The 17,315-nt window shown below is 35.7% G+C and overlaps 2 protein-coding genes across 14 annotated transcripts in view; both read left to right on the top strand.

The window, feature by feature from the left end:
• nckap1 (NCK-associated protein 1) overlaps nucleotides 1-5,921 on the top strand; it is a 53,478-nt gene extending 47,557 nt beyond the window's left edge. For all 13 annotated transcript variants that reach the window (XM_084421968.1, XM_084421965.1, XM_084421972.1 and 10 more), the window contains 4 exons: nucleotides 2,810-2,926; nucleotides 3,077-3,186; nucleotides 3,346-3,435; nucleotides 4,960-5,921. In XM_084421968.1, coding sequence (XP_084278094.1) covers nucleotides 2,810-2,926; nucleotides 3,077-3,186; nucleotides 3,346-3,435; nucleotides 4,960-5,076 — 434 coding nt within the window. In that variant the 3' untranslated portion in view covers nucleotides 5,077-5,921. The remainder of the gene's footprint in view (nucleotides 1-2,809; nucleotides 2,927-3,076; nucleotides 3,187-3,345; nucleotides 3,436-4,959) is intronic.
• Nucleotides 5,922-7,571: 1,650 nt separating this feature from the next.
• On the top strand, nucleotides 7,572-11,745 carry frzb (frizzled related protein). Its single transcript, XM_084420796.1, has 7 exons — nucleotides 7,572-8,391; nucleotides 8,939-8,977; nucleotides 9,122-9,178; nucleotides 9,349-9,414; nucleotides 9,543-9,747; nucleotides 9,825-9,888; nucleotides 10,737-11,745. Exons 1-7 carry the CDS (start codon nucleotides 7,935-7,937, stop codon nucleotides 10,809-10,811), a joined length of 963 nt encoding a protein of 320 aa, XP_084276922.1. The 5' UTR covers nucleotides 7,572-7,934; the 3' UTR covers nucleotides 10,812-11,745.
• Nucleotides 11,746-17,315: the final 5,570 nt, after the last annotated feature.

Here is a 17,315-nt window from a genome sequence, read left to right as displayed (position 1 = left end):
TTTCTATTAAAATAACAGCAAAAAAGACTGTATTGTCAGACAGAGGTTTCATTTAAGCAGGAAATATTAATTGGAGCTCGCTAAAAGCAGCTAACTGGTTTGTGTTTTCAGATCATCCATGCTTCTTTCGCAGTGTAGAAAGAGAGCGTGTGCGTGGTTGCCAGATTGCAAATATTAATTAAAACACCGGGTAGAAAACGTGTTCTTTTAATAAAAAAGCTCTGATTGGGGGATTTAAATTCTTGAAATCTGGCAGTCGTAAGCATGAAAGCTCGTAGCGGCTTGTTAAAAACGGTCTGTGATGTTTTGTCATCTCTTTTATTTGACAAAAACAAAGTGATTTTGATTGAAGTTTTTATTTTTTAACTACATTTAAGTCACGTCTTTTTTCGACAACGATATTGTCACAGTTTTCGTTTAATGACGTTGGTGTCTTCTCGTCTTAGTCGTGGAAAAAAAGGTCTTCGACTAAATTATTCTTCACTACTTTGAATATAGCGCACAAATCATTTATTTCAGACCATTCAAAATGGCAATGCACATCAGGCCATTTTGATCCCAGATTGCAACTGTTAAATCCCTTTACCAAGGGAAGTTCTTTGGTTTTGGCCTCTTAAGAAAGTGTAGATATGCATCAGGTGTTTTTGTTCTAGATTTGTTTGAACAGTGAACGTCCACTTTTGGATTGCTCCTTTCATCAGCATTTGCCACAAAATACGTAGTTAGCAAAGTGTGACGTCGGTGTGCGCACACTTGAAAGAAAAGTTGAACAGGAATTCTTTTTCCAAAGTGCACTTTGGTGCTCACATCTAAAGACCATTTTATGCCAAATGATTTACCAGAAATCCCTGTATTAAGACCTTGGATGCAAGCTAGCTGGCTGTAAAAAAAAAAAAAAAAAAAAAAAATTGTTTGGTTTGTGCTGAAACGTTAAGTGGTATCACATGCTTTATATCAATCTGGTCAAGTACTTCAGCGTTAGGATGCTCGCTTGCACTGTGATTACGGTGTAACCTCACACTATAATACACACTCAAAAACATGCATTACATCCACACCCATGTTCACGTTGGTCACAGTATCAGTTCACCATGTCTTATTATTTCTGCGGTGAATGATTTCACAAGAAAGTTTAAAACCTCACATGGCCAGGCCTATCTTAACCATAACCTCAAGAGTTAAAAATAATAAAAAATATATGTGCATAGCAGATCTGCCCTTTAGTGTCTCATGAGAGCTGTTTTCAGTGTTGAGGAGTAGCTAACTAAAAGTGACATGTGACAGTACTCAGCTCTTTTCGAAACAGCGTCACTTTACCAGAAACGCTCCTTTTTTTGTGTAAATATGTGTTTTTTGGTTTACTAATGCAGCTTTACAGCCAAGCAAACTGAGGCAATGTCAGTTTGTGACATGTATTGATTGAAAAATGTATTGATTTGTTGTTTAATGGGAAATATTTAGATAAATGCTGCTGTTTGTCACTATTGTTTTTGACTCGGTTCTATGAATTAGGATGTTTTTAGTTTTTGTTCGTTTATTTTGTCTAAATATACTTATGTGCAATTGGTTTTCCATGCTTGTTCTTAATACATGAACTATTATTAATTTGTTCAAAAAGGTATTAGGTATACACTACCATCTGGAAGTTTGAGATCAGTAATATTTTTTTTTTATTAATTAGTAATTTTATTAAAATTAATCATTTTATTTAGCAAGGATGCATTAAATTGAACAAAAGTGACACTTAAGTCATTTATAATTTTACAAAAAGATTTGTATCTCAATTAAATTCTTTTGAACTTTCTATTCATCAAAGCTGGAAAAAAACACTGTTTTACGGTTTACACAAAAATATCAAGCAGCACAAGCCATCATCGATAATGAAATAATAAGAAATCAGCATATTAGAATGATTTCTGAAGCATCATGTGACCCTTCATAAGACTGGAGTTATGATGCTAAAAATTCAGCTTTGCATCACAGGAATAGATAACAGTTTTCTATTTTAATATATTTAAAAATGTAGTTTTAAATTGCAATAATAATTCACAGGTCTTTTTTTTTTTTTTTTACTGTATTTTTGATCAAATAACAATAAAATATAAAAACAATTAAAATATTATAAAATCTTACCAAGCCCAAACTTTTGAATAGGAGCAAATGTAAAATTATAATTGCACTACATTGCACTAAAGTTATCATTAAACTCGTATATTAAACTTATTATATATTATGTTATACTTAAAATTATCTTGTCATATTGTCAAGTAGCTTCAGTCACACTACTGTTTTCAGATGCATTTGTCCAGCATTGCTTATCAAACCTTCATCAGGCATTAGAGCCCGTTCGAGGAATCCGCTTCCTGAGAAGGGCCTTGTGCACTTTAAACACCTCATACCGCACAGCAGTCTCTCCAATTGAGCAAAGCTCTCCGGTGAACAGCTTTCATTTTCTCAGAGCAGCCCAGAGCCTCCAGGGCCTCTTGGCCAGCTCCGATGTTGTTGTTCTATTCCCCTGATGGTTAAATCCAAACGTCTTCTGTTTACTATCTAAATAGCGAGTCAACTAAAACTAGACTTAATTGAATCACACACAAATGCTGTTGCGCTAATAACATAAATAAGAGTTCACTTTTTGGACATTAGTGCCGTTTGTCTTGGCTCTTCACGGAGATTTTCAGACACCGTCCAAAGAGAGAAATGTAATCGCTGCAATTTCCCTGCTGTCTCGCAATGGCAACACATCAGTACTCCTCCCGAGGTTACCTTAAGGAAAATTCATGAACTCGATTCTTCTTGTTTGTAACAGAAAATATTAGCCCAGAGGAAGAGTACAAGATCGCCTGCCTGTTGATGGTCTTCGTGGCCGTTTCCATGCCGACCCTGGCCAGCAACGTGATGTCACAGTACAGTCCCGCAATAGAAGGTACCAATTTTTGCATTTCAGACTCGCGCTGAACCGCTGCGAATGAAATCAGATTATATCTGTGCTGTTTGAACTGCGGTCCGCTGGAACGACGCGTTTTAATGTGCATGACATTTATCGTGTGTGTTAACTCTCTATAAATCTTTTAAGGTCACTGCAACAACATTCACTGTCTGGCTAAAGCGATAAACCAGATTGCCGCTGCTCTGTTCACTATCCACAAGGGCAGCATAGAGGATCGCCTAAAAGAGTTCCTTGCCGTAAGTAACAGTATTAGCTGTAATTGTCCTAAATCCTGGCTTAAAGGTGTTTCTGTTCAATACTTTTACTCTACAACATGCCATTTACATTAACATGTCAACAATAAATACTCACTGTGGGATTTTGCAGCTAAATAAAATCCTGTAATTCTTCCCCAGCTCGCCTCCTCCAGCCTGCTGAAGATTGGACAGGAGACGGATAAAACCACTACACGGAACAGGGAGTCTGTTTACCTGCTTCTGGATATGGTGAGTGAATCCTAAAGAGAGAGCGCTTCATGATGGTGTGCAACAGTGGAGTTGCAGAAGTGAAAATCATTTTCTCCATAGACAGAAACATACATTTTTAATGATCACGTATTAATCTTTCAAGACAGACTTTTCAATGATATGTGATATATACGTCTGTAATTGTGCAGTGTAATTAAAAAAATAATAATTAATTGCCAAATTCATGGTGAAGAATTACACTGGCCATAATCCTAAAGAGAATTCCACTCTCCGATGTAACTCGCTGATTAACTACCATAGTACGATGCAGAAATGCATAGATGTTGAAGAGGCATCTAGTCTCAACTGTTTCCCGAAACTGTAGTAACACGGTTTGGGAATGTTCGTTGGAAACTATGGTTTTGAGAAATGGCAAATCGCTGAACTGTTTGTGACGACAGAACTTGCGACCATAGTTGGCTAATGATGCTTTCTGGAAACGCACCCATTTATGTTACCAACTAAACAGAAATCACAGCCTGACAAATGATGGGATTAAGTCGGTTTTCCCTACACTTCAAACTACATTCATTTGGGGGAAAATAATCTATTTCAAAAATGCTGTTGTTTCTATTCATCAAAGAATCCTGGAAAAATATATCACAGTTTCCAGGAAAATATTAAGTTGCAGAACTGTTTTCAGTATTAATAAAATAATAAATGTTTCTTAGCATAATAGAATGGAGCATTTCTGGAGGATCATGTGACACTGAAGACTGGAGTAATGATACTGAAAATCAGCTTTGCATCACAGGAATTAATTACATTTTAAAATGTATTCAAATAGAAAAATACGATTTTAATAATATTTAACACTATTATTATTATTTTTAATCAAATAAATGCAGCCTTGTTGAGCATAAGAAGCTTTAAAAAAAAATTCAGTAAATTGAAATAGTTTTTATGCTTATCAGTGACTAAAGTCGCTAGTTTTATATCGTAAAGTTGCAGTGCTTTGTGGGATAAGTAGTTCATTCCCTCAGAAATGATATGAAGAACAGTCTTGTCTGTCTTGTTTTCATATACTTTGTTGGTTTGAACCAAATGCTGTAATATTATGATTGATCTCACAGCGAATTGGTTTGGTTCAAGGCTTAGAACTAAAGATTGTTTTGAAATCCCGATGGAAAAAATTTATGGGGAAAAATACTTCAGAGAACCAAGCCAACTGAAAAAGTGGGCAGCAACTTTGTTGCGCTCCATATTTCCATCTTTAGTCCATAAGCATCTGATGACTGGGAAAATGTGCTAAGGGCTGTTTCTGTTGTTTGTATGTGAGAGTCACACAGCTCTTTTGATCTGTAAGGCTTGTGTGGGATTTGTCCGTGGGATTCTTCACTCTTTGAAGCGTAATCTGCAGGATGCACTGAATTAGGCTGTAATGGAAAGCTAGGAGTTTTTTTTTTTTTTTTTTTTTTATCAGACTGAGCCCACATGTGTCAGTTTCAGCAGAACATCCCAATCACCCTGAGATCTGTTCTGAAAGTGATTGTTTTTGTCTAGATCGTTCAAGAATCACCATTCCTCACCATGGACCTCTTGGAATCCTGCTTCCCATACGTCCTGCTCCGGAACGCCTACCATGCCGTATACAAGCAGTCTGTGTCGTCTTCTGCATAAGAGTTCCTGTGCGAAGAGCACTCGAGGGGCGGATACTTCAACCCTCATTCCATATTCCTCCGTAGGATTCTCCAATGTTATAGTCTTACCAGTTCAAGACTTTTAATGGGATCAAATCTTTTATAACACTGAATTAAGGAAAAAAAAAGGAAAAAATTATTTGATTATTGTCCACTTACAGTAATCAAATTTGATCCCAGGGACTAGTGACACTAATTACCTTTTTTCTTCTTTTTTTTTCTTCTTTTTTTTTTTTTTTTTTTTGGTTTGTGTTTTAATTTGCAATGGTTAAACATGGAAACAAACACATTAAATAGTGAATTGTGTGTGGTGGGATGTGGGGGGAGGGCAGGGGTGAATTGTTAAAAACTCATACATCATGCTAAATGCTTGTTACGATGACAGATGCCTCTATGAAACAGTGATTCTTTTTTTGATGTTGTTCTAGATCTAATCTGTGTGGGTTACTGCGTGCTTTCTCTCTCTCTCCCTCCCTGTGAATTTGCATTGATTTTCATTACACTTTGTGTTCCTTTGACATACTTGCCAAATTAATAGATATAACATCTCATTTGGATTGAAAAGGCAGAATTGTGCATAACTACATGGTATAAAAGCAACCTAGTGTTGTTTGTACAAAGCATAGTATAATTTTTTAACTAACTTTCATTGACACTCCATTGTACCTGTCTGTGAGCTATAATAAACATTCTTACATATTTATTGAATGTTTATCAGTTGTTTCCCCTTCCTCTCCCTTAACTGGTTTTATATGTTTTGGATTTTTTGGAAATGACAATGTATCTTCCATAACATGAATAAACATCAGGTCATATGCCGTTTGACTGGTCCACTTTAATGCTGTTTAGTGATATAAATGTATATATTTTTTTTATATCATAATTACAGCCAGCAGGTTTCTGATGAAATATCAGAGTCGATACTTTTTATAATAATTTTATAATATAAGTTATTTAACAGATTCTTCTTGATGTGTGAACAGAGTGGGAACCCTGAAACCAGTAGCATGTGTGATTTTTGACGTATTATGCAGGAAAATGAAAAATGGCTTCTAAAACCAGCATTTTACTATTCTGTTTTTGCCCAAGCTGTAAGAACATTGCTGAAATTCTTTGATCACAGGCTGCTCATCTAAATCTTCTCACATAAACTTGAGGCAAAGGGCACAGGGTTTGTGCAGATGTTTTAAAAGGCTGTATATTTACTTTTAAGGACTTGTTTCCACCTTTTGTTTAGGCTTTTTAGCTTCACATTTAAATTGTATGTGACCCTTTTTGGCGTAGAGATAAAACCAAATTATTATGTTGCTGCTGAGGGGGAAAAAAAATCATATTTCCTCGGGTGTGATGACAGTACATTTTTAATTAAGCGCTGTGCATGCATAACGATTTGCTAAAGCTTTTCTAGTAGATTGTCTACCTCGCATAACATTTTGATATATTTGGTGCACAGTGACACTATGTCAGGGGTTATATCTTCTGGTGGATAGATATCACTTCGTTAATTTGCTTAATAGAGCTCTTTACAAGCCTAAAACCTAGAAGAGACTTAGCAAGGTACTTTCGCGCGATGAGTTCCCTCAGGAGTTTCTAAAAAAAAATTGTTTAGCATAGCAGTTTTTCGATTTTAGTAAATTAACATTTCTTGAAGATTCTTTCTCATTTTGTTGCGCAACATCAGTCATATACAGAGATGCTGCTAAAAAAGACTATAAACGGCTGTCTGATCATGTACTCACATCCTTATGGTAGTTGTAGTTTTTCTGTAACGTTAGGAACTTGCTAGCAACTAGAATTTTTCAAAAATCATGTCTGAGGTATGAATGTGTACTTTATGTTATAAAACGCGAAATGAATGTTAAACAATCACAACACATTAGCAACACACTCATTGTACTCAGAAAACAAACACTGCTTTGCTAAAAACATTCCTTGGCAAATTAGCCTTCAGGTAGGTTATAGCCAACGAGTTGATTAAACGGATGAATAAGATTTTAATGAAAATTTGTGCCCTTAATATTTTTATCATGATGCAATTTTATTGGCGCTTTAGAAATGTCTCCATATTTTATTATGTCAAACATTCCTATGGCTTACATATGCGAAAACATCAGTTCATTAAGCCTAACGTTATCAGCACGTAGCCTACTTTTGTAAATGGACTACAAGAACATGCAAAGTGTGAGTTCTAATTGCTTTTACCTTATTGTAGTTCCCTATAATAAACACAGCCCGATGTTTATTAGAAGTCTGCCTTTAAATTAACACCACCTTATGTCCACAACTCTATTTGTGTACTATTTTACTTGTTCAAATAGCGCTTTTATCGTGGCTAAAGTAATTTACGGCAGCAGTAAGTCAACAGTCGTATGTTTAATGGCGCAACAGGAGACTGAAGTGATGGAGAAGGAGGTGCTTCTTCTTGTCCCCAGCCCACCTCCTCCCCTCTTATTCCTCCTCCTCCAGTCGCTTTCTGTCAGCAGGAGCTGGAGGAGAGATCAGTTCACCAGCGCGCGCTCCTGAAGCGAGGAACCCAACGACTCATCCAGTAGCCTAGCTCGACTCATCTCGTCACCGTTTCCACGAGAGAATTTTTTAAATATATTTTTTTCACCTCCATTTCAGCGAGAGTTTAAAACGATGAGATCCCCTTATCCGTGTTTTTGATGCAATACTTCAGTATGGCGAAGTTAGTTTGAGAAACTTTGTTTTGGGGAGCTTTTACGCGCAAGAGTCTCCAGCTCTCCAGAAGATCTCCGCATGTCCTTGGTGAATCATAACTAGCTTCTTCTCTCAATTGTGTTTTTTTTTTTATCACACACACACACACACAAAAAGATGTTTTCCTACGAGATGTTCATCTGCGTCCTGGCCATCGCCTGTCTTCTGGAGATCCCCCGAGGCACCTCGGCCGCGTCCTGCGAGCCCATCCGCATCCCCATGTGCAGGTCCATGCCGTGGAACATGACCAAGATGCCCAACCACCTTCATCACAGCACGCAGGCCAACGCCGTGCTCGCCATCGAGCAGTTTGAAGGGCTCCTGGGCACCCAGTGCAGCCCGGACCTGCTGTTCTTCCTATGCGCCATGTACGCGCCCATATGCACCATCGATTTCCAGCACGACCCCATCAAGCCCTGCAAGTCCGTGTGCGAGCGGGCCAAGTGCGGCTGCGAGCCGGTCATGAAGAAGTACAACCATACGTGGCCGGAGAGTCTGGCCTGCGAGGAGCTGCCCGTGTACGACCGAGGAGTCTGCATCTCACCTGAGGCCATAGTCAAGGCAGAGGGGCCAGGTCATTTATGATTTATGCTATTTATTTATTTATTCTATGTATTATTATTTTTATATACGGAAAATTCAGGTAAATTGGGATTCTTTTGACAGTCATCTCAGTGGCAAAATGTACACAAATTTATCCTTTATAAATGTACTTATATAATGTAGATACAGATTTTATTGTATGCATAGTAGCCTATGTAATGTGTAAATATTATGATAATTGTTATTATTATTCATATATAGGATGAGCTCAGGTAAATTGGAGCACATTTGTTTGTAGTTTCAATGTCAAAAAGTGGACCAGTTTATATTATATTTATATACTTTATTATATTATATTATATTATATACATTGAAAGGTGAATTCAGCACTTTTGGCAGTCATCTCAGTCTCCAGAGTGGCTCGGTTTACATGGATTCACCCTATATTTAAGTAATTGAGTGATTATTAATTGTATGAATAGTTTATAATATTTACTGTATTATTGTTTCTAATATCTGTAATCATTACCATCAGTGAAATTCCGTGAAAATAATCCTTGAACATTTCTTCCCTAAAGATAATCCTTACTATCAAGACCCTTCAAAATGTAATCCTGGTAAGAATTATTTTGATATTTTGTTTTGAAAATGTGTTTAATATTGCAGATTTAAAGAGGTTTATTTTAGAATAAATATCTAGAAACTTGATAAAAGAATGAAATGCAAGTTGAACACTAAACTCAGTTCTGGTTCTTGTACAGAGGGAAACCCAGACTTCCCGATGGATTCACACAATGCCAACTGCAAAGGAGCTAATGGTATACTATTTAAGCATCATTACTGTTTACAGTATTTATATGCATATTTTTTTTGTTTTTTTGTTTTAGTGCATAATTCAGAATGAATATTAGATAGCATATAAGTGTTGTATAGTCTATTTTGCTCTTTAGATATAAAATAAATAAATATAATACCTTTACTTTTACAGATCGGTGCAAATGCAAGTCTGTGAGACTTGTTCAAAAGACATATTCAAAGAACAATTACAATTATGGTAAGGACTTTCTCGAAAGTCTCAAACTGCTTTGTTTTTTTGCTTTGTATTTCTTACACATTCTCTTTCTTTCCTTAACAGCAAGTTAAAAGTTTTCGCTTTCACGCTTTCACTGTTTCTCTTTGCAGTCATCCGGGCAAGAGTGAAAGAAATAAAGACTAGAAATCATGACCTGAGCGCCATCGTGGAGGTCAAAGACGTTCTGAAGTCTTCTCTGGTCAACATCCCTCGAGACATCGTCACTCTTTATTACAACTCTGGGTGTCTGTGTCCTCCACTAGCAGCCAATGAGGAATACATCATCATGGGTTATGAAAACGAGGAAAGGTCCAGGTAAAGCTTGATTGATGTGATTGATCGGATATTGTGGATTATATTCCTGCTGTCACAATCAATCATTTCTCCAACAGACTGCTGCTCATTGACGGATCCATTGCACAGAAGTGGAAAGACAAAATGGGACGGAAAGTGAAGGTACATGATATGAACGCATGGAAATAACATACGCCGGCCAAAACACAGAGCGGCCCAAAAACTGTTTAGATACTTAAGTTTGAAATATCGAAATGTCAGTGCATGTAGGATCTGCAATCAAATGATGCTTGCTGATACTTTGTTTTGCTCAATACATTTTAATCAACCGGCCTGAAGGTGATTTTTAGTGGATGAGTGAAGTCAGTTCTCCTCAAGGTCACTCAAGTATCCTAAGAAAGTAACCACAGGTATAGAGATTTCACAACCAGAAAATATATCAAAAAATATCCAAATACTTTTATAATTTCAAACCTAACAAACTTATTTTTTATATAATATAATGTATTATATAATAAATATACTATAATATATATGTATGTATGTATTTCTCGACTCTATACATATATATGCATACATACATAAAAATACATACCAAAGTATTACATATATGCAGTTTTTGTGGACACAATATCTAGCATGTAAATATATTTTTCTTCTGCAAACTTTGACTTCTTTTTGAAAATTATTTAAAAAAATCTATTAAAATCTAACAAACTGTATGTGAATATATATATATATATATATATATATATACAGTATATTTACATACTTTTCAAAATGAAATCAAAGATTGCAGAAGAAAAACATTTCCTTTCTAGATTTTATAGGACATATGTTTTTATTCTGCAAACTTTGGCATGGAATAAAGTATTGTTAATTTCTGGGTTCTATGCCTCTGACCAGCTGACAGAAAATATAACACTGTAGAGCCTTTGAATGAGCGTATGGAAAGAGGCCCCTGATGCAGAGGGCAATGGGAAGTGACTAATGTTTTATGTGTTTGCCAGCGCTGGGACCAGCTTTTGCGTGAGCAGAGCCGAGCAAACTCAGGCAGGAGCAACACGAGACGGAGCCGCCACTAACTGTCATCGGAAAAACCACACGGACAAGCCCGAGGAGGAGAAGAGGGTCATGAATCTGAAAAATTGCACTATTGTACTTTTTTTTGTTTTGTTTTTCATTTTTGGCTGAGACTGTTTTTTTTTTTTTAGTTGTTGCTTTAAGTTTTATTGTTGTTCTATTCTCATAAACAAAATGTTGCCTTTGCACAAACAAAATGTTGGTTTGACATTGCTTTGTATACTTGTTGGGAAAGGGTTGGCGAGTGTCGGGCAGCGTTTGCCCATCAAAGTGGGAAGGGATGAACGGGAGGGAGGAATATTATTCTAGCGCCGTCGAGGTGGAGAGCCACGGAGATGCCAGTGTGCTTTGACATGATGCTCTCTGCGTACAAAGGCAACAAACACACTCTCATCACGAACAGCAGCTCCGCTGAATATCCCCCTCAGGAGGTTTAAACGTTCTTCGGAAGAACAATGAACAGTGTGGTCGGAGAGAGAGAGAGAGAGAAAGAAAGAGAGAGAGAATCCTTTTGGCAGAAGCACAAAGACATCAAGATGATCCAAGACTAGGAGTGTAACATTATCGTGGACGACGAAAACAAGCTGTTGGGCTTTCTGAATGATGTTCATTTAAAAAAAAAAAAAGATAAAGCATTTTACGTGATAATTCCTGTAGTTCTGTTCTCTCTTAGATATGCTTGGTCTTAAATGTCATTCTTGGGAAGACGTTGCATTTAAAGTGTCATGCAATGGAAACTGCTACAAACTGTACATAATGCTTCAGAGTCCATCGGTCTATAACTCTGTTGTTAAACACATCTGGCTGATGACATGTCCATGTTATATTTGTATGCATTGTCAATGTCATTAGATCTGTAAACAGACATTCTGTCTTCCAAGACAAACGAGAACAATTCTTCACTGTGTTTCGGTTCAAGTAAAGATGTTTAATCTTATTCGAGTGTGACATGTATTTATTTGTATTTACACGCAAGTGTCACAGCGTCCTTATTAAGAGGTTGCGGACTGCTCTGAAATCAAAACTGACCATTTGTACTTATTTAAGGTTAAAATGTGTAATTTCTACAACACATTTGGGAATTACAAAAAGACAATGACTGTTTTCAAGCGGGTTTCCTGACCTGAAAACTCCCCTCGTCTTCCTTTGGCCATTGGTCCCTGGATAGAGAGCAGACCTGGAGCCAGTCCAAACTAGATTTGTGAAGCATTCCTGCTGTCAGGGAAAGAGAGAGAGTCTCTGTTTATGCTTCTCGATGCTGCGGGTCAGTATAGGGCCCCGTAATCTACAGTAATAGAGTCCTACAGACTCACTCCTGAGAGCTGCTGCTGACCCCACGTCCACCAGCACAGGTACAGACTGCAACAGAGAGTGCCCACAAATACCACAAAAAAACATACTGTAAGAGAGTTTTAAAGGAACATGAAATGTATTTGACACTGTTTACTTTTTGTAATGCATGTTCCTGCTCTTATTGTGCATGATTCGTCAGTGCCCGTTATTCTATAGAAAACGTAACTTTGTAGCCTTTACCATTTTCAAGTTTAAAGTTGGCATCAACGTATTTATTATTAACTAAAACCATAACAATTATTTTTTTACTTGAAACTAAATGTTGACTGAATTAAAATATAACCAAAAAAAAAGAGAATTTTTTTATTATTTTTATTTTATTTCAGCAAAAAAATTCTCATTTTCCTTTAGTTTAACTTGAAGTACTAAAAACTAGTGCTGTCAAATTGATTAAACGCATCTAACATAAAAGTTTTTAATTTATATATATATATATATATACACACACACACACACATATATATATATATATACATACATACATACATATATAAAATATATATAAAAAAAAAACTGTAAAAATGACACAAACACAACAAAATCAGTAAAACTAACTAGAATTCAAGTGAAAATATAAAAATACATTCTATTTTAACATATTAACAAAAACAACAGTAGGCTATCAATCATATATGACAATGAAAAGATATAAATCAATGAAATAACATTGGTCGGCATTAAATGAAATTCCACCCTCTAAATGCATGTTATTGATTTTACAGTGAACAAATCGTCCATGCAGATGTTTCAGTTTCTATTTATTCATTTATTTATTAATTGACCTCGTAATGTTTAAGCAAAATATAAAATAGTTCTCTCTTGTGACTTATGCAGGACTTCTCCAATCATTTAGTCTCTGCAAGCTCATGTTCATCTTCCCCCATATTTCAACATCCAATCAATAACTGACACATAAAACCAAGTCCCCGCCCTACTTTTTATAATAAACTGTAACACTCAGTACACATAACAATATGGAAGATAAGATCTGTCGCTACTTCCGTTTCATCGTGACTTTTATGACTTCCTCTGCCTATTTTGTTAATATAAAATAATATATTTTAAAATATATTATACATAAATAATATGAATTAATTATGAATTATATGGCTTGTTAATGGCTTTTGTGGTTGAGGGCGTGTCACACCTGTCCATGTTAGCTTTGATTGGATGCATCATTGGTGTCAACATCATCATGATTATCTGGTTAGATGTATTATTCGCAAATAGAAAGTTTTTTTGACTTTCTCAGAACAGACCTGCGACCCATGGTTTGAGAGCCACTGCTATAGGCAATCTATCCAGTGAGTGCTGACCCATGTTATGTCATGCTGTCGGATGTGCTGGCCAAAGAAAAATTACTCTGCAACAAATTTATGTACGTGAAGGGTCGTCGTAATCACAGGCAGGGGGTTTATGGGAGAATTAACATGAAATGGATTATTTATTGTGACATAAATTGACCAGCCTGTCTTGGCTTGTGGATCTTATGGTAAGAGCCACTGTAACCGAGGCTAATGAAATGCTCCCACAATCAGTCTGTCCTGCTGCCCTCATATTTTAACTTGTTGAAATTATGCGACATGTGGGAGCCATCAAACAACATAGCGGCAATGTAAATCTCCTGTTTCCGTTTCTCTAGAGCTGCTGGGAGGGGGGGGGGGACGTCTCTGCTCATTCAGCATCTGGCCCTGCGTCAAACCGATGGCCAGTTTCCCCAAAACATATCACTGACTTCACAAAACAGGCCTGTAATGACTACCAGAGGAGCACTTCAGTGAGGCCTGACTACAGTTTCTCCATTTAAAATCAGCTTACGCACCATTACTGAGCAGTTTGACATCCATTATTCATGAGAAGGGAAAGAATTGCTGATAAATTCATTTTATGACGATGAGCAAAAGTGATCCCTCTAAGTCGATGATCTGATGTTGCTTCCATATACTGTAGACCAAAAGAAAATCTGCACAGCAAGGAGATACTTTTTTTTTTGTAAAATCTAGTTCTGAATGGATAGACAGGATTTAAATTCACTATAAACCCTGATGTTCAAAATAATTATTTGGTTTGAGAAGGGTTTAGACTTAAATTACACAAATTAGTTTGGTCAAATTAACTTTTATGAGCACTTAGAACTTTCTTTTTCTTTTGAGTTCACCAAACTGACACATTTTAGGTGATCTGAATTGTTTTATTGTTTTGAGTTTTATGAACTTGTTTATTTTAATTTAGACAAACTTAAACTGACCTGAAACTAGGCTTGGGTTTCTACAGTATTTCCCAGCATGCTTTGCCATGGCACATTAAAGGGAGAGTAAATGCTAAAATTAAGTGTTATATAATGTTTTTTTGTGCAAGATTAATGTTAAATTGGGAGATTTAGTAGTGTTTAATGTTTTACTATGCTAATTTAGAAGAGTTACTGTTATGTGGTGTTTTTTTTTGGGGGGGGGGGGGGGGGGGGGTGTTACCATCATGTGACAAGTGGAGCATGAGTTTGGTTTGAAAACAGATATATATATATATATATATATATATATATACATTGTATACTGAAGTACTCATTCAGCAATTGCTATGCTATGCTAATGCTACCAAAGCACTGTCACCAATTAGCAAGTTAGCATTTACTGAATTAGCAAGTTAAATCTAGCCAAGTTTCCACTACTCAAAATATTTAAATTGAGATTACATGATAATTTTAGGTTTCTTACTCTATACTCAAGTTAAGAGCAATTAAAAGTACAAAATAAAATTCTACCAGTTCTGATTTTTTTTTTTACTTAAAAAATTTGATGTAACTGATTACCTCAATTTGTTTTGTTGAGTTTTGTCAACTTATTCGGGTTTATAGTGTTCCATATTGCATTTTTATTTATTCTGAGTATAGAATTTAAGCTGTGAGAAGTTTTATGTGGAGACACACAACACTTGTGGCCCAAAACTTACTCTACAAAACATACTCTACTACTCTATGCTTCTGGTTTTAACATATTGTTACTCGAGGGGGCGATAGAGCTACCTTCAAATGTTTACCATGTCTACCATTAAATATATGTATATATGTATATTTTGGGTCTTATTCCAACACAAAATATTATTATAACATATTATACAAATATAAATAAAATGTATTAACATTATATAAATCATTATAAGTAAAAATTATAAGAATATATAGATATTGTGTGTGTAATTATATATATATAGTAGCAATAACTTAAAAAATAAGATCTCAGATATATACTATATATTATGTTATAGAAATATAAATAAAATACACAAATATTAAATACATAAAAATTTTCATGTAATTAGTTGTTAAATAATACACATCTACACAATAATACACAAGTATATATATTTGAGATCTTGTTACAAAAGTTATTGCTCTGAAACTCTCCAAAAGTCTTTAGTTGGCACAGCACGAACTGCTTGGGTCTGGTACTTAGAAGAGTAGGCTACCAATAAAAATATGATTTGCTCAGCAATAAAAAAAAAAAAAAATTAGGGAACATTGCTGAGCAGAACAACTCTTAAAATTGATCTAGGCCTATTTGATGTGGGCAGTCTGTCCAGAACCGCTGACAATGAGAACTGTCCCCGGACCCTTCGACGGGACCTCCCTGCACTTCTGAATGGTGAGAAAGTATCAAAGACTTACTGACCTCCATATATCACACCATAAAGAACTGCTGACAAGAGAAACTGGCCTTTTGGGTCTCTTTTTCCCTTTTTAGACATTTCCTGTCACACCGTAGGGTCTGCGTTCATGAATATGAACTGTGATCAGAAACACGTGTGTGAAAAATCTGGGAAATGTTTCAAATTTGAGTTGTGCAGTGCAGTCCAAGTCGCAATTACATGCTGATAATATTTCAAGGTCACGGTCATTCACATATAATGATAATTTTGTCCATTTAATATGGAAATGAGTTACTGCATACTAACTTAATATTTGTTATTCTACATTAAACCAAATTAACTGATTAACAAACATACCTTTTCATTCATTTGGTCATTCTTTAAATTTGAAGTGTGTAATTTTTGGGATGTTAAACATTTTAATTGAAGCCAACGTCTGCATCATTCATATCTCATATGAGTGAACGTCATTATAATGGTATTAATCAAAAGTATTATTCATGCACTTATGTGTAAAACATTTTTAATGAGGAAAAAAAGTACTGAGTGCACCTTTAAACTGCTCCTTGATATTTTCTTCTGGTTTCTGTTTCTTCAGTGTTAACAGGGTAAAAGATATTCCAATGCTAATTAAGTTTTGCACGCAAAGGGAATGAAATGGGCACAGCAAAGCCAAGAGTCACTTAGCAATAACCTTTCTCAAACAAGGCAACAGTTATGCTTATACATAATTTGGGCTTTTACAGCAGCAGAGGAAACCCTTATTTTAACACATTTTGGGACTCAGTATCCCCTCTACATAATATATCTTTCAGACATTGACGGCACAAAGTAGTTTTGAAAATCTTAACATTTCTACTTTGAGATGATCCCTAGATTCTAATGTCTTCAGGCCTCTCAGTACTTCATATAGATTTAAGAAAAGAAAAGAAAAAAAAAAACACTTTAAAAGAAAAATTACTTTGGTGCCCTGACAGAAGGAAGAGGTTAGTTTTATAAATGTAAAAAAGATTTCACACGTTCCTACTTCTGCCAGAAATTTCTGAAAACATTTAAAAAAATCAGGCAGCTTCAAGTCAGCTGTCACTGAAGGTCCTCTTTGCTATTATTTCACCTGCTGTGAGAGAGTTTAACAACAGGACACAGACTTTGGTAAGTTTTGTTACGTTTTTAATAGTAATTTGCTTTTATTTTCTGTTAAGAACATACAACTTCATCACACAATTAGCACGTTTGGGATTTTTTTTTTGATACTGAGAAATTTTACCTCATTTGAAAGATAGGATGTAGCTAGGTGTAGGTGTATCTATTTGAACTCAAAGCTAGTGGCTATTAGCTATTTTTTTAAACGATATGTCTCACTCAGACTTCTTTTTTCAATAGGAAATACATCAACACCACACTCTGGTTAGCATGGCTCAGTTATTCCCTGCTAGTCGAGGCTTGAACTTCACCGAGGTAAAAAGCATATAATATTCATAATTATTAAATAATTGCAAATATTTCGT

The sequence above is a fragment of the Rutilus rutilus genome, assembly GCF_951802725.1.
Source record: "Rutilus rutilus genome assembly, chromosome: 10".
NCBI classification, from domain to species: Eukaryota; Metazoa; Chordata; class Actinopteri; order Cypriniformes; family Leuciscidae; genus Rutilus; species Rutilus rutilus.
The sequence above is the reverse complement of the archived record's forward strand: the minus strand, read 5'-3'. Positions and strand labels throughout refer to the sequence as shown.